The 20,392-nt window shown below is 36.8% G+C and overlaps 5 protein-coding genes across 5 annotated transcripts in view; 1 reads left to right on the top strand and 4 right to left on the bottom strand.

Annotated features, from left to right (window-relative positions):
* The window catches only part of LOC119421774 (inactive rhomboid protein 1), a 952,927-nt gene that overhangs the window by 876,627 nt on the left and 55,908 nt on the right, over window positions 1–20,392 (bottom strand). The gene's annotated exons all lie outside the window — the stretch shown is intronic.
* snrnp25 (small nuclear ribonucleoprotein 25) lies at window positions 4,424–6,283 on the bottom strand. The gene is made up of 5 exons (XM_037689147.1): window positions 5,882–6,283; window positions 5,289–5,379; window positions 5,030–5,135; window positions 4,869–4,943; window positions 4,424–4,593 (listed from the first exon to the last, which is right to left on the bottom strand). The coding sequence occupies exons 1-5, from the start codon at window positions 6,125–6,127 to the stop codon at window positions 4,536–4,538; spliced, it is 576 nt and encodes a 191-aa protein (XP_037545075.1). The 5' UTR covers window positions 6,128–6,283; the 3' UTR covers window positions 4,424–4,535.
* polr3k (polymerase (RNA) III (DNA directed) polypeptide K) lies at window positions 6,519–7,900 on the top strand. The gene is made up of 3 exons (XM_037689149.1): window positions 6,519–6,726; window positions 6,812–6,899; window positions 7,536–7,900. The coding sequence occupies exons 1-3, from the start codon at window positions 6,616–6,618 to the stop codon at window positions 7,661–7,663; spliced, it is 327 nt and encodes a 108-aa protein (XP_037545077.1). The 5' UTR covers window positions 6,519–6,615; the 3' UTR covers window positions 7,664–7,900.
* cdip1 (cell death-inducing p53 target 1) lies at window positions 8,088–12,487 on the bottom strand. The gene is made up of 4 exons (XM_037689146.1): window positions 12,356–12,487; window positions 11,222–11,362; window positions 10,614–10,890; window positions 8,088–9,262 (listed from the first exon to the last, which is right to left on the bottom strand). The coding sequence occupies exons 1-4, from the start codon at window positions 12,429–12,431 to the stop codon at window positions 9,151–9,153; spliced, it is 606 nt and encodes a 201-aa protein (XP_037545074.1). The 5' UTR covers window positions 12,432–12,487; the 3' UTR covers window positions 8,088–9,150.
* The window catches only part of pacrg (PARK2 co-regulated), an 8,141-nt gene continuing 3,361 nt past the window's right edge, over window positions 15,613–20,392 (bottom strand). The window contains exons 3-5 of the mRNA XM_037689145.1: window positions 19,592–19,763; window positions 17,836–17,985; window positions 15,613–15,773 (exon numbers count right to left, since the gene is read on the bottom strand). Coding sequence (XP_037545073.1) covers window positions 15,613–15,773; window positions 17,836–17,985; window positions 19,592–19,763 — 483 coding nt within the window. The remainder of the gene's footprint in view (window positions 15,774–17,835; window positions 17,986–19,591; window positions 19,764–20,392) is intronic.

Raw genomic sequence — 20,392 nt, 5'->3', positions numbered from 1 at the left:
TATTCATACTACTGTTTATATTCACACTATTGTTCATATTCATACTACTGTTTATATTCATACTACTGTTCATATTCATACTACTGTTCATATTCATACTACTGTTTATATTTCACTACTGTTGATATATATATTTTTACTAGCCTTATTGCATAGTCACTTTACCTATACCAATATCAAGGACTTCATCCATTTCCTCTGTACATTCACTTCATATGCTGCTGTACATATTGCAGTTTTGACAATAAAGTGACTTTGAAACTGAGAAATATTTTTGTTTAAAATGTTATCTGTTAGCAAAATATCTCATGAAGCACTGGATGGATTTTAATAAAACTCTTGAAATGCAATTGCTGGATATCCATCTACAAATGTTTAACTTTTGGAGTCAACCCACTTCATGATGTCCACCCCTGGTCTTTAACATTAGTCGAAACAAAAATGGCTATAACCCAAGCAATTTTTAAAATATCGAGCTAAAATTTGTTGTGGTAGTAGCTAAAAGTTATACTCTGAGTTTGACTTCTTGCAGTGTCGCATTTGTATCCAAGGCTACTAGGTTTGATCAAAACATCTATTTCTCATGGTAAGGTGATCTACAGTCTAAAACTCTGGAACGAAAAGGCAGCAGGCGATGCGAGTGTCTTCAAGGAATGCTATTACTTTAACTTAAAACTGCCTAAATTAGTATTTTGCATATATCAAATTCAAAACAAATCATCGATCTCTGCCACCTAAACCGTTTTCAAGATGAAAACAAAAGTAACATTTTAAGATGCGACAGCTGATCTCCCTCTGTATCTTTTGGCTGTGTTTCATGACAGACGTTTTAGTTGACACAAATGAGTTTGCACGGTTTGCTGGCTCACGTGGATACGCCGGAGGAAGCTCGATGTAGTAAACGATCGAGTCGTGATGAGAACCGGGCTGTAACTCTGGTCCTGTAATACCAAAAGAAAAGGGATAAATGATGTCACAAGACTCAAAAGTGTAGAACTATGGGTTTGTTCTTGTTTGCAGTTACCATTCTTGACTTTATTGTCGGCTAAAATGTTTTCATAAGTTCTTTGGAGCTCAGTCTTCTTTCCATCCAGTTCTTTCAGCTCTTTGTCGATATCATTTATCTCTTTTTGTGTTGCAGCTGCTTCTTCTGGTGGTAAAAAAATATATAAGTCACAGAATAAAAAACAAGGAATGACTTTTATTCATCAGGTTTATTTTCCTCTCTTTTGATGTCACCTGTTTGGCCGAACTCGGCACGTTTCCTTAACTCTTGAAATATGCAAAGAATTTTCCTTCTCTCCTCGAGCTGTTGCTTCTTCAGAGCAATGTGTTTCAGATCTGTAAATATGTCTGGAGCAGTCATGACGACAGCTGAAACAAAGGGAAGGCGTTGAACGTTATCTGTCAGGTCACATATTTTAGGGCATGTATTGGCTGTGGTTATTTTGTGAGCGAGCAATTGCAAATAAACCTAGAGCGCCCTTTCGTTTATTGATGCCCTTAGAGAAGGAGATGAAAATTTGTAACTTTAAAAAAAAAAAATCATTGGACTATAAGGGGCACTGGATTATAAGGCGCATTAAGCGAAACTAAAATATTTTGACAGATTTTTGAGCGCTGTGTACCACATCAAATCGGTTCGAGGTCACCAGAATCAATACATAAGGAGCACTGGATTGTAAGGCTCACTGTTGATTTTTGAGAAAATTAAAGGCTTTTAAGTGCGCCTTATAGTCCAAAAAATACGATACATACCTTTTGGAATTAATCATACAGACTTAAAGCCATTACATTACTTTTTTTTCCCTCCACAACCTGGGTGTGACCATGAGATTGTTATTGTTAAATTCTGTTTTTTCCAACTGAGGCGACTTTCTAAACTGAAGCCCATATTGTTCAAAGATAACCTGGAGACAGTAATACATGCATTCATTACATCTAGGCTTGATTACCGCAACTTGCTCCTGTTTGGTATCAGTCAGACCTCCATTGCACGACTACAACTGGTTCCGAATGCAGCAGCCCAATTTTTAACTAGTACAGGCAAAAGAGAGCACATTACACCAGTTTTGGCCTCACTGCATGGCTACTGGTTTATCTTCGTTCGAATCCAGTTCAAAACACTTCTGTATGTCTACAAATCGCTGAACAGTTTCGCGCCCCCCTATCTCTCTGATTTGCTACAACCGTATGTCCCACCATGTTCTCTGAGGTCAACGGACCAGTTGCTCCTCACAGTTCCAGGAACTCGTCTTAAGTGCAGAGGTGGCAGGGCCTTCTCTGTCGCAGGACCAAGACTTTGGAACGAGTTACCTCTGCTTGTCAGACAGGCCCCCTCCCTCTCGGTTTTCAAATCCCGCTTACAAACCCACTACTACCGCCGTAGCTTTCAACACCAGATGATCTGTGTATGAACCTGTTTGCTTCACACAGGTTAGTTGTCATATTTATTATCTGCAACGTTTTTATGTCTATATTCTGATTTAACTTCATTTTTGTATGTTGCTTTGTGTGTTGCCTGTTTTTCTGTCTATACAGCACTTTGGTTGGCCTTGCCGCTGTTTTAAGTGCTCTATAAATAAAATGGTATGGTATGGTATGGTATGGTATGGTATGGTATGGTATGGTATGGTATGAGATGTGACATAAGGTGCCATTAGAGCTCATCCTGTACATTGAACAAGCTTTTAAACGTTGATTTCTTTGACATAAATCATCATGCAAATTACTGTGAAAAAATATTAAAGTACATAATTTTGTTCTACCTTGCTTCTTCTGTGATATTTCGGTCACAACTTTACTATTTATTTTCAGACTATTAGATTTTTTTGTCTCGTTTCAGTAATATAAAGGTGCATGTTAATTGTTTTTTCTCCTAATTTGCTTCATCACCATCAAAACGGTGCAGACTTAACTTTTCCATGTTTCACTTAAACTGCTTTAAATTCTAATAGCTTCATCAGTTCAGTTAACATGTTTGGTCTGTTTAAAGTATACAGGTGCATGTAAAAAAAAAATCAGAGTATTGTGAAAGTGAAATATTTCAAGCCTTTATGTAAATATGTAATGCTGATTATGTCTTACAGATCATGAAAAAAACAAAACTCTGTGTCTCAGAAAATTAGAATATTCCACAGCTTTTGGTTCATTTACAGGTCTCTCTTGTAAATGAATCCTCAAGGCTCCATGAGACTAACGTGTATAAATAAAGGTTGAATGAATGGTACCTTTGGCAGTGTGGGCAGGAGCAAAGCCCTGCTGGAAAATGAAATCAGCTTATCCATAAATCATCAGCAGAAGGAAGCATGAAGTCTCTAAAATGTCCTGTGTGGACTTCAGAAAACACAGTGGATCAACACCAGCAGAGGACAGGGACCCAAAACCACCACTGACTGTGGAAACTTCCCACTGGACTTCAAGCAACGTGGACTCTTGGACCTTGATTTCCAAATGACATGAAAATGTATTTTCATCTGGAAAAAGACATTGAACCACTGAGCAACAGTCCAGTTCTCCTCAGCAGGTAAGACACTTCTGATGTCTCTGGTTCGGGAACTTCAGACTTGAGGAATGAAACATTTGTAGCCCATGTCCAGGAGGTAATCAGCTGATTAGGATGCAACACCAGGAGTTTAAAATGTTTTCATTTTCCGAGACACTGAATTTTAGTTTTTCATTACTTGTAAGCCATAATCATCAAAATTACAAGAAATAAAAGCTTAAAATATTTCACTCTATATGTAACAAATTTATATGTTTCACTTTCTGAAATGAACTTTTCACAATATTCTAATGTTTTTTAGATGCAACTATTAGAAAGCAAATTTTAGCTTAAAAACCAAGGCTTGTTATTTTACCTGTTGTGTCATGTCAAAGCAAAAAATAAATAAAAAAATCCATAAACCAACTAATGAATTACATTTGTAATAAAAAAGAATTAAAAAAACATAGGCTAGAAAAAGAACAGTACTAATAAAACATATTTTTAAACAATTATCTCTATAAAGTGTTGTAAAAAATAAACCTGTAGAAAATTCCAGTACTGTATTACCCAACCGCTTCCGCTGTCTCTGCCGTGTCCTCTGTGGGTAACATGACAGGAACTGAACAAAAGAACACTGTTCCTTTTTATCAGGAAATATGCAAATTATTAGGTGGAATTTATAACTGCTCTTTATGATGTAATTGAAACACAAAAATAAAAAATACTGAAGTTTAATTTATGTAGAATCATTAAACAAAATCTACTGAGTATATATATATATATATATATATATATATATATATATCTGTATATATATATATATATATATATATACAGCCCAAAGTTTTTCTGCCCCAACATCTTCAATAGCCTTTTTTAAAAACAGTCTCAGTACAGGGATTAGATCAAGAAATATACTACAAAATAACATAATAATAATAAAAACAGGGTTTATTAGTGTAAAGTCATTGTCTAATCTAGAAACTTGACAGCACTGTTCGATTCTGCAGGAAGATGCGTTTTTTTCCTCTTATGTGAGGAGGTGACGTCACTTTTTCCTCAGTTTTTTCATGAACGTCACCTCATCTCGGTTTCTGATCCCGTAACTGAAAACACAAAAACATCAAAATTAAAGAGCTCGAGTTTCTTGAAGGAATGCACATCACCCTCTGCCTTTCACACCAGTTTTAGACTAACGTAATTGAGAAATTGGGAAGTTGAAACCATTTTGCTCCAACTTTTGACATTGGTGTTGTGCGCTAATGCAAGATCAAGCTCAGGGTATGTGCTGTGAATGACTCTCAGCTACTACCACATTAAATTTAGCTCAATATCTGTAAAACTGACTGAGTTACACGTGGCAGTTTGATTTTAAACTCACTTTTTAAGCCTCATTGTGTCGTCTTCAAGCTTCTCACCCTGAAATATTAAATGGTAAGTTCTCCAAATGTATTTCCTGAAGAAACAAAAAGAGAAACATTAATTATCATTAGCCTTTTTATTGTTTTTCATTGATTTTTTTATTTTATTCAATGTTCTTACCAGCTGATATGTTTTATTCCACCTTCTCGTTGCTGTTTTAGCTCCATAAATCTACAAATGGCCTTCTTCAGGTCAAGGACTGTTGCATTCTGAACCACAACTATGGCTTTTATTTTCCAAAATGGTGAAAACAATAATAATAATCAATTATTAGACAACTACAAGTGGTTTGTGTTAGGCTCAGACATTCATTAACTGAAAAATAAAAATGGGATTCCCCAAAATACAAAAAAAAAAAAAGGAAAGATTAATGACTTACGCATTATTTCACTGTTTGCCTTTACAACATTCACGGTCATGGCTTGACCATACTCCAAAGCAATCTGAGAATTCACCTCTTCCAGTGTCACCTGAAGAAAAACATCATCCGGTTTCAGAAGAAAAAAAAAACCACAATTGTATGTACATTTTTATACTTGTTTTTTGTCTATAAAATAAGTAAAGGGTATGATATGTTGTTTTGCTGCTTTTATCTAAATTAAAGAACTGATGAGCACAAATTATGCGCTCGTTTGTGTTCTGAAGCCTAAAACTTTTGAAATAATAAAAATATGTTGGTTTTTTTTTTTTCTATGATTGCACCTAGTTCATTTTAGGTGGGTTCAACCTTCACTAAAAGCACTGTAAGACATGCATAAAGTATATTTTTTTGCAAATAAATAAAAAATACAGTTCATTCTGAAATTATAACTAAAGTTGTTTAAACCTTCATTATTCATTTCTGTGTGAGAAAAAAACAAGATCTACTTAAGCCTCAACACATTAATCGAAAAAGACAATGTAATTATTTAATTTGAATGCCTAGTGTCATACAAAAAAACGATGTTTTTAATATCCTCTTGGAGAAAACACCTGGATTGGCAGGTCACACAGTAAAGGGTCCTGCACAAGTCGAGCGAGTCCCTCCTCGAAAATATCCAGAATCTCTGAATGTGGGAGAGCATCTTCATCTTCCTCCTCTGCGAATGTAGCCTCCTCATATGTCAGGGTCTCCCTTTTCACCTCCTCATCCGTCAGGGTCTCCCTTTTCACCTCATCCTGCAGAAACTGTCCTCCTTCAGCTCCAGGTGGAGCGTCTGGACGCTGCTCCTCCTCCATCAACAAAACCACCAACAGTCTGAATTATCTGCTGGAAAAGGCTTCATGTAAATGAAACATTTCACAACGCTTCGTATTTTATAAGAAGACTTGAAAAAGGTGCTACCAAACACATTTAAATTGAACTTATTTATGGCAAATTCCACATCCTTGTACAGCACTAATCTTGTACCGGAAATAAATGCAGCTGTTCATACGAAGTTCCGCTTAGTGAAAATTAAACAAGTTGTTTCAGAATTCATAAAAACACGAAATTAATTCGCTTGTTGGGTTTCATCATAAATATTATCAACTTATTACTGATATTATATTGTTAATATTAAATCAAAAATGTATTTTCGACCGAAAAATACTTCCTGCCTCTGCTTTCGACCGAGCTGTTTTATCTGCGACACTTCCGGTCTGTCCAGCAAAGGATTTATAGTAAACAGAAAGCCTGAATTTTTGTTCAACGATTCATTTTAAATACATTTGCCTTCCGTAACAATATGTTACTGTTTTGTCCGACATGCGGGAACGTTTTAGTCGTCGAAGAGGGACAGAGGTGCATGAGATTCGCATGTAACACCTGTCCTTACGTACACAACGTCACTAGAAAGGTGGGTTTCCGGTCGGTGCACAAACTTTTCAGAAAGATGGTGAGATTTAATGAATGTACGTCTCTCTCTCTTTGTTTTCTCGAAGGTAAACAACCGAAAGTATCCCAAATTAAAAGAGGTGGATGATGTTCTTGGTGGAGCTGCAGCGTGGGAAAACGTGGACTCGACACCAGGTAAAACCCTTTAAATTAAAATATGGTCTGTGGGTTTGTTTATAATTAAACAAGTTTAGGTTTTATTTGGACAATTTCATGACTTCTTTATTCTTTAAAAAAAAAAAAAGATAACGGTTTTGTTGTGGTACCTTTACCCATACCTCCCTCCACCTTCATTTGCCCCACTCTGGACCCTTGAGCAAGGCATTTAACCCCCATCTGCTCCCAGTCTCTTGAAATGAGTCCTCGTGACTCAGTGACCTGTATAAATAAAGGTTAAATAAATTTGTCTACAGGATTTCTCCCCTTTTATTTGAAACAGGTTTTTACTTGCCCACTATGGGTATTTGTAATAATCATTTAACACATTATAATGAATTGTGTGTTAACGTGTTGGTAAATGTACAATCCGTTTGAGCTGTATTGCTAATTTCTGAAGTGTTAATTCATTGCAAACTATAAAATAAAATATAAAAAGGTTGTTGTGAACTACTTCACACATTGACTGATACTGAGCTGGTTCTAGTTTGTGTGGGTTAATAAATATGTTGGATTCAGACAAGCGCAGAATCTCAAGTTTGTATTTGTACCGTATTTTTTTGTGGAAGCAGGCTTTGATGGCAGACTGGCATTTTTGTTTTTATTTCTGTGCAGAAACTTGTCCAAAGTGTGGGCATCCTCGGGCGTATTTCATGCAGATTCAGACCCGATCAGCTGATGAACCAATGACTACTTTCTACAAATGCTGCAATCCCCAGTGTGGACATCGATGGAGAGATTAAAAGATTTTCACTTGTTTACGTCAGGTTGCACACATTTGGTAGATAATTTAAGTGTTCCTTTCATGATTTTTATTGATAAAATAATACCCGTGTACAGCAGTCAAATAAATGTACTTCCATAAGTATACATCACATTTAGAGCAGTACATTCATTCAAATTTGAGGCAATCCATATCTTTTTATTTTGCACAGATCTGTCTTGATTTAAATCCTAAAAATAAAAAAAAATCAGATGCACATTTGAGTCGGAGTGAGTCGATAACAGTTGCTGACTTTACTCGATAAGCACTAGTGAATTATAAAAAGGACATTCTAAGGTGTGTCAGCATAGGTTCACTGTCAGTAAAATATCCAGTGAATTCACTTATTTAGCAACAAGTTTAATTACTTTATTGAAGCTTATTAATATCTCACTAATCAGTTGACATTCCTTTGTCTCTAGCATGCATCTTAGCAATGAAAATGATGGTTTTGCACCCATGTTTTTAAATATCTTATTACTTTGCAAATATCTGGGAGCTTATAATCGACAGTATGAAGTGGAGCATCAGCATGATGCAGCGAACTCATTCAGCACTACCAAGATGCCGTGGTTGATCTTTTATTTGTGACAGCTGTCACCGTCACTATACTCTGAATAAGTGAGCATGTGCTTTATTCACTCGACTAGCTGACGAGACAAGTAAAAGCCAAACAACATGTTGCTTTTACTCACCAGAGAATCATCTTTTAATGAACACAAAATGTGTATTTAAACTTGTGCAAATGTTAACTTGATTATCAAAACTAAATACATTGAGGACAAAAGCGTTGATGGGCAACGACTAAACAGTCACTAAACATTGTGACTACCGACTGGATCCTAGAATATAAATAAACGTAGCATGTAACATAAATGCAACAGTTTAAACGAGTACTTTTTCACATTACACAAGCAGTGATGGTAAGTTAGTAACGAAGGAAAAACTCAAGTTTACGTGAACAAAATGAAACGGGCAACAAATGTTATCAATTCTCAACATATTAAAATATCAGATAAAATGTCTAGGATGAAAACATTATCCCCTTCATATGCATATTTCTTACCAAATTTCACAGAAGATTGTTAAATAACATTTTCACAGTTTTTTTTGTATTTTTCCTCCTCCACATGCATAACCTCACATAAATGGCTGCAGGCAGAAAATAGTCAGCATCTGCAACCTGTCAGGTTCTGGTTCTTTTAGTCCCCTTTTTTTAATATTCTGCTGCTCAACAATTTGTACATTTGAAATAAATTTTATACATTAGAGAAGTATACAGAAGGATATATACAGAAATATCCTGTGAGCAGATGAGAAAACTGCAAGTACAGTGAAAGAGCGCTACACAACACTATGCAGAAATGAAAAGGAGGAAGCTGCCGTCACTACCAGCAGAGCGGACTGCGAGTTCGTGTAGATATACATGGACTGGTACATGGCTTTGTGGCAAACAGCTGTCGGTGGTTAGCAGATACGCTTGTATGTGTAAATATAGCCCTTGCAGTAAGGGCAGGTGTGTGTCACATCCTTGAGGTCATCAATCAGGCAGGGAATCAAACAGCAGCCAAGATCACACCTGTGAACGACAAAAACAAGAGCTTACATGTTTGAACTGTAAATCCTTCTTCAATGTGCTGTGTTGATTTGTGTGCATGCCGGTCTATGAGATGCAGCTCTATGTGGAGACTTCAAAGTAGCAATGCTATAAGATGCCTGAAGTCTCAAATCATGACAAAGTATCTGGCTGAGAAAAGGTCTTAATATTTGCATTTTGGATACAAAGAAGTAGCTTAAGGCCGAATGTGATGGATTATTTTGTGAATGTGAATTTGTAAATCTTTGCAGGGTGAAGGGCTAACTGTCCCACGGCTGAAACACTTAAGAATAGCGAGGCTTATCATTTGCTCAAGGGATGGGATTTTTTTTAATAAACTCCACAAAAGCCAGTTTTTGTTGAGCTATCGTTCTTCTGTGTTTCGGAGTCTGAGTCAGAGCTGATCATGTTCTGTGAGCGAGCGCTTTGATTGGCTAAGACACACCAGTCATTAGCAGAGTTACAACACATTCCCCCCTTCTTAATAATTTAATACTTTGCATCAACAGCTCTGGGACACACCTTTCAAGAAATTTTGGGATAAGAATTTTCTGAAAATATTCTCTGAAATTCTGTTTGATATAGCCTTTAAAACAGCAGCAACTCATTTCAGTTGGATAACGTCTGCTTTCCTACACCACATGTAGAATAAGACTTGTGCTTATTGAAAAACAAGTTAAAAAAATCCTGTTAACTTAAAGGTTTGACTGAAGAGGCATCTAGCATGAAGAAAGAAAACTTTTGAATTAATGAAGTTTTTTTTAATTTATTCTAATTTCAAATACCATTTTATTAACTTACTTTTTAATAAATATAACCTGAAGAGAGCAGAGTGGATTTAAAAAAAGTGCAAAGACGTGCATGAGCTCTTCACTTGCTGACATTAGGTTTTTTCATACAAGCAACATTTCCAGCTAAAAGTAATTCTATCAGAATAAGAGTATGTCACTAAAGGTCAGACTTGTTAACGTCTGTTAATTTTAACTCGGCGCAAGTCAGAAGCGCATGTAGACAGATTAATGATGCCAAATAAATTTGTAACAAAACCACCCAAACTTTTTCCTCGTCTTAACGTTTCATGACCGACACCGATAGAAATATTAAAATTTAACTAAATGCTTCTACGTTTGAAAATTCAAAAACCCAATGCTGCCGTGCATCTCATGGTTGAGCATGGTTTTACCACCTTCTTATATTAATGATGAAGGTTTCAGTAATTTACGTTACCGCAGCATGATCCTAACATCATTTAAATATGTCAAAAACTTGAAGCTAAATCATAGCTGAGCTAAATAAAACTATACACGTTACTCCTAACCCCTGGCTGACTTACCCTACAAAGAAACAGAAGAGGCAGAAGAGTGTGTTCATGAGGCCGACGTCGTGAGAGATGCGGGTGACGATAGCCTGCTGGCAGTGTGGACACACGGTCTGCACCGGTGAGGTCTGAAACATTTCACCCTGCAGTACGGTCACAGTGGTGGCTGCACCTGGAGGAGCCAGGACGGTCGCTGTGTGTCCTCCCATGTGGACAAAGTGACTGGGACCTGGACCCGTATGTCCTGGCATTGGCTGAGCAAAGTGACCGGGCGGAGGTGGGTAGGGGCCCCCTGAAAGGAATGAATAATATACTCATTTATTTTTTTTTTAAATTGCATTCAAAAACAAAAAGCGTGAACTGTCTTGAGCTGTGTAGAAAAGAGGAATCATATTTAAGAACTTGATGAGGCCTTGAAAATATACTGGTGTTATAAATGAACGTGCTACTCAAGCATGAGCAGATAAAACGACAATGTATCTAAAAGGAGTATTGCTAAAAAAAAAATCCACAAAATTAGTCACAGGCATTTTTAGAGTTTAATGTCTGAAGGAGTCATTGGAGTATGATTGCTTTTTCCTCAAGAAAAAAAACTAAAAGACATTTGTGGACAGGTGGAGCACCTTGTGTTGGCATAGGCATGGGCATGGGACCTTCTCCAGGGACATGTGGGGGTAGAAAGCCTGGTTGGGGGCCCTCATAGGGTGGAGGTCCATAATCTGGAGGAAATGGATGTCCTTGTGGAGGAGCTGTTCTTACTGTTCCTGAAAGATAACACACAAAAACAACATGAGCACAGATCTGCACAAGGAGGGAGTCAAGATACGTCTAATCAAGCGAACAGCATATCTGACACCAGTGTCGTAAATACTGGAACTAATAAATCACACGTTCAGATTCACAGCACCGTTTGATGCAGTTAAAGTTCCCATTATTTATTACGGCAACTCTATGATAATGTGTAGCAAGAAGTGGGTTACAAAGTTAACTTGAGATCAAAAACTGAAAATAAAGGCCAACAGCTTTGCATAAAATTTTACATGAAGGTTGAAAACACAGCATAAGATAATCCACATTAAATCCCAAATCAAGTGAACGTCAGATTATAATGAAATATGATTCAGTCATGTCGTTTTGGAAAACGCTACGTTGTTCTCTGAAACTGGACAAAACAAAGATCTACTCTTAATCTGAGTTCACACTGAGAACTGAACTGACCTTTTGCCCCCCCCCCCCCCCCCTATTATTTAAAGAGGGTTTTCAATCCGTCGGTACTTTTGCTCTTGAACACAACTACACTCCTTCCTGTTCGCTCAGGTCAGCAGACCAGCTGCTGCCGAGCATCCCAAAAATATAACGAAAGCTTTGGAGGGGATCGTGCTTTCTCCACTGTTGCTCCTAAAATGTGGAACAACCTGCCTTTGAGCATCAGACAGGCGTGCTCCCCGTGTTTAAATCACTTCTTAAAACTAATCTCTTCTCTTTGGCTTTTGACACCACGTGAAACATTGATTTTTAGTCCAGTTTTAGTTTATTTTAACGTTTAACTGCTCAATCCATTTATTTTTGTTTAACATAAGGCTGTTTTTGATTTGCTTTCATACGTTTTATTATGTATTGTGACTGCTATTTGGTTCTATTAACTGTAACTGCACAGCACTTTGGTCCTGCGGTTGTTTAAAGTGTTTTATAAATAAAGCTGGTATGGTATGGTCTGACCCTGACCCAGGACTTATTAACATTCAATACACTCTTACCAGGTTGTCCATTCTTCTCCTCAATGAGAGGAGCACTGGGACCTCCGGGATACGGAGGGGGAGGATCACTGGACATACTGGCTACAGATTTAGTCTCGTAGATGGATCCCACACGCCGACTTCGATCACAGCTCTGCAGGCCAGCTTACCCTCTGTGGAATAAAACATGCACACTTTGAGACTCAACTCATTTCTCTCAAAACCATTTTTTACAAAACTGCTAACTTTCAAATGAGGATAAATACATATAAACACAATATACATAAACACCATCTGTCTGCAAACAGGTCAAAAGTTTGACTTCAACAAAAAAAGCTGCAGTACTGAAAACCCCAGATAATTATCAGCAAGATAAAGAAAGTAACAAGGATTTGTCCTTGCCATTTCATTACACTGCTCAAGTTTCAGCAAGAAGTGCAGCTTAATCTCAGCTTAAATCATGCATGTGATGACTACATGCATTGCTCAAGTTTTCTTTGACAAAGTCCAGAACATTTAGGAACATTCGTGTACGAAGACGACTCAACTGCAGATGGTTCAGATTTACCTGTTGCTACTGAGAACAAAAAGTTTCCACCTGAGGAGCCGGACAACTCTACCAGGAGCTGTGATGTGTTCAATAATATTAATCTTAGTCATCAACATCAATTTGATACATAGGCACACTTTTTTTAAAACGTTATGCATTTGTACTAATTAATGCACACAATGAATGACCCTTGTTATTTATAGCATAACAAAAGAATGTTTTTTTTTTAAATTACTACATATGATCACTGTCCAAAACTGAAGTTTATTGTTTCTAACAGCTAGTTTCTCTCGTTTAATTGTGAGAAAGTTATTTTTAAATCCACTGGTGGATCATCCTGCTCGAAGCTACTTGAACGAACAGATGCACTGGTTTAACCTTAAACTGGTGCGTTTATTTAAAATAAGCGGTTATTCTAAGAACTTGTTTGCTAGCTAACGAATAAGCGACGAGATGATTAATTAAATATCAGCTCAAACACACATTCTATATCATTTCTTTCATTTAGCTGAAGGCAACTGACAGCGTTTATTTGAGCTCAGCTTAGTCGTTCGCTTTTAAACAGCTTAAAAGCTAGCTGTCATTAGCTAGCCAGCTAACGTCGCCATGATTCTGGAAACAGAAACTAAAGATTAAAGATGCGGAAACACGCACATTAAGTTAACGCATTGAGCATTTAGACATAGGTTCTTTCATTTTTATAACGAAACGAATGTCGACCAGCAGAAAGTCAAATTACCTGAATGTGTTAGAAACACGCCCAACCCGTGTTGTGACTGAAATTGTTTTTAACGTTAGCTGCTCCGGCGCTTCTGAGAGCCAACATCCGCTGAGACGGATTTACGCTGACGTCATTATTTCTGATGCACACCGGTGTCCTGGCTGTATTTGTTGCCCTGTCAAAAAAGGGTACTACGGAAGCCTGCTCACTGTAACGATTAGTGTCACATGTTGTAACACGGTGATACTGGACGGCAGCACAAATCTGTATTTAAAATGATAATAGCAAAAACATGTTTTTGTATTATTTAATAGGATAATTTTATCATGAACACAGTTGAACCGCAAAGGGAAAAAAAAAGTTTATTTTGAAAGTGTTTACCGTAAAGCTTTGCATGTTAGCCAGAACTTACACATATTTTAAAAAGTGATTTTTTTGTTGTTGTTGTTGCTACATCACTTTAAAGCTCACATTTATTTTCCAACAGGTTTGTCATGTGGAGAAAAATTCACCAGAAAAGTGGAAAGTGTAGGCGGATTGAGAGCCAGGCAGCATCACTGCCATCTAGTGGACTAACCTCAGAACTACAGGACCAAAATTCAAAAAGGGTCAGTAATGTCAGCACACCAAAATGTTCCGTCAAATGAACATAAATGTCATCGAAAATTTCAAGAAGGCATATAGATTAATTATAGTTTGCTGTTAGTTTACTAACGGACAGTTTGTTAAAGTACAAAATCAAAATATTTTAGAGTATGTCAGTGTTTCCCGTACCATTATAGTGCCATGCAGTAGATGTATGACTTTCATACGTATTATTCTATTCCAGTGGGTTGCATTTCTTTTTACAGACTACATCTCAGTTTTTCTTTTTCTTTCTTTCAACTGAGCCTATGACATTTCATTCTAATACAGTTTGGTGTATGAATGACAATAAAAGTCTATCTATCTATCTATCTATCTATCTATCTATCTATCTATCTATCTATCTATCTATCTATCTATCTATCTATCTATCTATCTATCTATCTATCTATAATCATTAAGTCTATATACATATGTGTGTATGTAAATATACACTAGACAAAAATAAATGAAACACTTCTGTTTTTGCTCCCATTTTCATGAGCTGAACTAAAGATCTAAGACTTTTTCTATGTACAGAAAAGGCCTTTTTATCTCAAATATTGTCCACAATTAGTGCAAATATGTGTTAGTGAGCACTTCTCCTTTGCTGAGATGATCCATCCACTTCACAGGTGTGGCATATCAAGATGCTGATTAGACAGCATGATTATTGCACAGGTGAGCCTCAGGCTGACCACACAGCACAATGCCACAGATCACACACTCCCTCAGAACTTAAGATATCTGTGGCATATGTGCTGTGTGATAAAACTGCACATTTTAGAGTGGCCAGCCTTCTTATTACATCTCTGTATGATAAATTGTGTACTTTAAACTTACTGACTGTTCAGGGGAAGCTTGTTTCTGTCACCTGAAAACAAATAAAATGTCAAATGATGTCATAACTTTTACTTTCAAAGTCATAATTTTGAGATACAAGGTCATAATGAATGAATCTGGAATACAGTGGTGAAATAAATACAGCTGGATTTGCTTTTGAGGGGTAAAATTAGCTCTTTATGTGCTAAAACAATCATGAGTATATGATAATTCAGTGTCACTTAACTAAACGTAGGTTGCAAAAACTGCTTGGATTGTTTAATTTCAGTTTGTGAAAGAGGTAAAGTCAGAGGACGGTTGAGGGTTGAGTTTCACTGGAAATTAAGACCTTTTCATAAAACTTACATAAGTCAATATACACCAAATATTCATTGATATGTTTAAATAAAATAATACAGAAAAAAACATTACACTAATATCTTAATTGCTGCTTTATTTTATAAATATAAACAAAACTGATCAAACTAAAAAGAATGAGGAGGAAAAAAAAGAAGAGGATTCATAAAGTGTCAACAACTGTGTAACGCTGAGAACAGCCCGTCAGTCGTCCATGCACGACTGATAGGTGGGGATCATTAATTTGATTTTTTTAAAGGCATCTGGGCCTCCGTAGTGTTCAAACATCTGCAGAGTCTCCTGAATCAGGTCAGCAATGTTTTCTCTTCTCATGTGGCTGCAGTCAATGGCGTCTCCAAGATTCTCTGAGCAACAAAAAAGACAAAGAGACAGTCAGCATGAGAACAATCAGCATGCTCCGGGTCATCACAGTCTGTGAGGTGATATCAGGGCTCGAAAAGAACCACCTGCCACCACGCTGCACTAATTTGCTTCAGACTGAATTGGCAAACACCATCCTTCCTGTCTGGCTTCAAACCCAGTGGACTAACTAAATCTAATGTACCCCTCTGCTGCGGCCTGTTACGACTGAATGGTAGAAGAGTTTTTAACTGCTCAGCTGAAAGTTTACACTTTTACAAACACAATGATGGCGTGTCAGAGAGATTTATTTGTCATTCGCATCTCATGTGGTTCGTGTGGTGGAACGTGATGGGTCCCAGTTGCATCCATCAATAAAATGTAAAAAAAAAAAAAAAACTAATAAAATTTAAGATATGAACTAAGAAAAACATCAACTAAATAATACACTAAGCACTAATAGCATAAAAACATTACGTCGACCAGCACCGTGTGTGTGTGTGTGTGTGTGTGTGTGTGTGTGTGTGTGTGTGTGTGTGTGTGTGTGTGTGTGTGTGTGTGTGTGTGTGTGAGGCTGCAATTAGCTCACAGCTTGGTAGGGATAGTATTCAATTCAATTCAAAAATACTTTGTTAATCCCAGAGGGAAATTATATAGTTTTATTATATTATATTATATTATATTATATTATATTATATTATATTATATTATATTATATTATATTATATTATATTTGTATACACAAAGATTCATTCAGAGACTCAGATTAAGGGAAAGCACATAACCACTCTGACAGACAAATAAAAACCCTCTAAATTGAGCAAAACCAAAGAAAATCTAACGGTGCAGTCTATAGTCCAACACATGGAAAAGACAGCATGTAACACTGGTTTTAATCTCTTTACATTGGTTTCCGCTTTAGAATTCATTTTAAAATTGTATTCTTACTTTTAGAGACCTGAGTGGTCAAGCCCCAGTCTATATTTCTGACCTTATAGCCCTACTCTTCTTCTCGGAGCCTCAGATCTTCCAGTCAAAGGCTGTTAATGGTCCCACAGACTCATTTTAAGACCAGAGGGGATAAAGCTTTTAGGGCTGTGGCCCCCAATCTGTGGAATGCATTGCCTCTGACTTTGTGCTGCCTTGATTCTCTTTTAAAAAGCAGCTGAAGACACATTTGTTCAGATTGGCTTTTAATTAGTTTGATTTTGTCTTATGTCATATGCATGTTGTTTTATCTTTTGTGTTTTTTATAATTTATCTTGTGTTTTTATGTCTTGTATTCTGTAACGCACTTTGTGGTTTCCGACCTATAAAAGGTGGTATATAAATAAAATGTATTTACTTACTTACTTATGTACTTACTTAATTACTAGGAACAAACACAGCGAACGTTAGCCCTATTCACCTCATTCTACTCAATATCCTTGTTACACATCAGGCCTCCGGAGTCAGGGAAGTCCTGCAAATCTTCAAAGTGCCCCAAATTCATTAATTAAATTGTGTTATTGTTACTGCCATGGGAAGGAATGAAGAGAGAAAAGACTCCCATAACTCATCTAATTAGCTAACTGACCACTTTCTTTCCTAAGAGATTTACATCTGGGGACACCACAGAAATGACAATGATCACATGATCAAAGTTGGCATCAGGATTGAGATAAAGAAGCTAACAAAATGGATGGGGGACGTTATGTAAAGGTCATGGATGTTTTCACTTAATGTTAAATTAATATAGAACCATGTGTGTGGAGTCAAGAGAGTCCTAATAACTGATCAACTGTGACGCCTTCAACAACAGTGAGCCGTGAAGCAGAGGTTGTCTGTCTGAAAACAGGTATTTAAACTTTTTCTAACTCTTTCTCCGCAGGCAGACCATGAACCAGAGCGTCATGTTACATCATGTATGCTTGTTTTCAATGCTGCACCCCTTGAAAGAAGTAAATTGGGTTGAAAAATCTTCTTGGATTCTTCTTCTGTGGCTTATTTGATTAATGAGTTAATTATAGGATAATTAAAAATATCCAACAAAAACCCCAACTTTGGAAGATGTGCTGTAAAACGTACTGTTTTTGTTCTTGAAGATGTTAAAAACAGTCAGGATCTGCCTGAAGTAAGGCACCAGAGCCTCTCCCGCCCTGTCTGTAGACACCATCAGATGCTGCAGGACTTTTATGGTTGTACACATCACCTGATGGTTCCTTGTGTTCAGAGCATCTGGAAGGCAAGATGAAAGGCAAAGGTCAGAAATGAAGGCTCAGGTAAAACTGGATAAACGGGAAAAGACTGAAAAGCAGAGATGGAGGTTACATGAAGTAAAGCAGTAATTTTTGTGTGTGTGTGCTTAGCAGGCACGCACAAAAGATACACAGCAAATTTACTTTCTCTTTTCCATAAAATAATTTTCTTTACAGTTGGGATCAGATTTGGACAAGGCTCCCTGCAATCAGCGATTTCAAAAGCACCGGGGAGGCAGGAGTAAGTGAAAGCCAATCACTGGACTAGTTGGTACTTCATCTCCAACTGAGAGAGAGAACAAAAGAAAACAACGGTGGTAAAGATGGAGGGATACAGAGATCAAGAGACAAATGGAACAGCAAGAGAAACCAGTAGAATAGAAAAAAATACAAAAGAACAAGAGATGCAAAGATTAGACAGAGAAAAGAGTTAATTAACCCGCAGATATGACAAATTTTAAATCTTTTGTCAAGTTGTTTATGGATCATGAAATTGCATCCACACCAAGGACAACAGCAAAGTACGCCTCAAAAACAATTTTCTGATATAAAAATGAGAATATATTGGCATTATTCTTACTATTTTGTTTGTAAGAACCTAAACAATGAATTGAACATAAAAAAAGATATAAAAAGTGAATACATTACACAAAATCTGGAACTTTTCAAGTTTTTGAATTGTCACGTTCTTGAAAGTTGAAAAAGTAGATTTTAAAAGCAACCTTAAAAGTAAATCATCTGGTTTGGACAATGGACTTCTTTTTTTGTGTGCATGTGTTGAAAAACAACCCCGTTGCAGTAGTGGCCTTTAAGTCTCTTAAATAATTTGAGTTTGAAAGAAATCACCACTAAAGAATGTTTGATTTTCACTTGTGTTCAAGATGACAGCACATAAGTGACACTGACTTTGTTTTCACAAGAAACTGTATTTCAGAATCTCACAACTCGGTCTTCATCTGCTGCAGGGCAGCTCCCCTTTAAGGACACCTTGAAGCAGACAATATATCGAGCTAATAAGCTGCTTAAAAGATGATTTTTGTTATATAGACTGCCTTTGGATCTACTCAGCATAACTGTGCTGTCAAGGGAATTTTAGTCAAATACTCCTGCAACTCTCGCTGTGTTGTTGTTCGTTAGCAGGTCTGTGATATTTCTATGGAGCTGGCAGAGTGAACACAGAAATAAAAAAAGAAACGTTATCCAGAAACAAAATCTGAAATAAATGTCCACTGCTCCACAACTTTTGAATGCATAAATAAAAACATATTTGCATACATTTGTACTTTTTCATCTTAAATTAGAATCATTTCCTCACATCTTTCCAGTAAAGTTTATGCAGTTCTATTCAAGTGAAGAATAACTGTTACGTTGGACTGACTTAAAATGCACAAATTAATTTTGTCTTGGTTGCGGCACATTTAAAATACTCTGTATCGACAATAATACCGTCTTTAAACTGTCTTCAAGTTGTTTTATTTTGTTGTTCTAGAAACAGATGTTAAAGATGTGATGACATCAGCAAACAGATAGAGGCGGTTTGTTTTGTATGAATGATGAATTGTGAGTTTGAACACCCCAAGACTTACTTCTAATGGGAATGATGAGTTTGGGAATGACAGGAAGGATTCGGGGGCCTCCGTGATCCAACAGGTCGTGGACCCCCTGGCGGGCGAAGCTCTCGTATGGATGAGCAGTCTCACACAAGCCGTCAAAGAATAGTGGCAGGTAGTGATCGTAGTCTATATTGTCAAAGTCCACCTTAGAAGAGGAGCACACATTTACATGACAGGAATTGTCTCCTTTTTTATCTGCAGAAATGGAAATAGGGAAAAGATGACAAAGTTTTTGTAACAATATTTTAAACGTTTTTGTTTTTTTTTTCTTCTGGAAATCCGTACATCATCTTTTACCCGCTTCTTCCATTTTGGGTCACGGGGGCCACTGGTGTCCATGTCCATCACTGTGTGAGAGATGGTGTACACCCTGGACAGGTCTCCATTCCATCACAGGGACACATAGAGACAAACGAGACAAACAACCATTCACTCTCTCACTCACACCTAGAGACAATCTAGAGTTACCAATCAGCCTAACATGCATGTTTTTGGTCTGTGGGAGGAAACCGGAGTACCTGGAGAAAACCCACACATGCACGAAGAGAACATGCAAACACCACCCAGAAAGGTCCCTGGCCAGGATTAAGATATATATCTATATAGATATATATAGATATATATATATAGAATAGAAACAGTTTTTATTTTCTGTCTGGGTACATGGATTTCTTATAAACAATTTATATATTTATATAGATATATATATATTTTTATATATATATATATGTGCTTTTTTATATTTTTTATATATATATATATACATATATATAT

The sequence above is a fragment of the Nematolebias whitei genome, chromosome 15 (genome assembly GCF_014905685.2).
Source record: "Nematolebias whitei isolate Nwh7 chromosome 15, NemWhi1, whole genome shotgun sequence".
Taxonomy (NCBI): domain Eukaryota; kingdom Metazoa; phylum Chordata; class Actinopteri; order Cyprinodontiformes; family Rivulidae; genus Nematolebias; species Nematolebias whitei.
Note: the sequence above shows the minus strand (reverse complement) of the source record. Positions and strands in the feature narration are given on the sequence as shown.

Excerpts from the sequence above, each read along its gene's own strand:
- snrnp25 (XM_037689147.1), bottom strand. The coding sequence starts at position 6,127 with ATGGAGGAGGAGCAGCGTCCAGACGCTCCACCTGGAGCTGAAGGAGGA. Across the intron at positions 5,380-5,881 it reads TGTGTGACCTGCCAATCCAG|GTGACACTGGAAGAGGTGAA; the intron begins GTGTTTTCTCCA and ends GTTTTTCTTCAG. Across the intron at positions 5,136-5,288 it reads GGCAAACAGTGAAATAATGC|CCATAGTTGTGGTTCAGAAT; the intron begins GTAAGTCATTAA and ends GGAAAATAAAAG.
- cdip1 (XM_037689146.1), bottom strand. The coding sequence starts at position 12,431 with ATGTCCAGTGATCCTCCCCCTCCGTATCCCGGAGGTCCCAGTGCTCCT. Across the intron at positions 10,891-11,221 it reads CATGCCTATGCCAACACAAG|GGGGCCCCTACCCACCTCCG; the intron begins GTGCTCCACCTG and ends CATTCCTTTCAG. Across the intron at positions 9,263-10,613 it reads CTCTTCTGTTTCTTTGTAGG|GTGTGATCTTGGCTGCTGTT; the intron begins GTAAGTCAGCCA and ends TGTCGTTCACAG.
- polr3k (XM_037689149.1), top strand. The coding sequence starts at position 6,616 with ATGTTACTGTTTTGTCCGACATGCGGGAACGTTTTAGTCGTCGAAGAG. Across the intron at positions 6,727-6,811 it reads TACACAACGTCACTAGAAAG|GTAAACAACCGAAAGTATCC; the intron begins GTGGGTTTCCGG and ends GTTTTCTCGAAG. Across the intron at positions 6,900-7,535 it reads AAACGTGGACTCGACACCAG|AAACTTGTCCAAAGTGTGGG; the intron begins GTAAAACCCTTT and ends ATTTCTGTGCAG.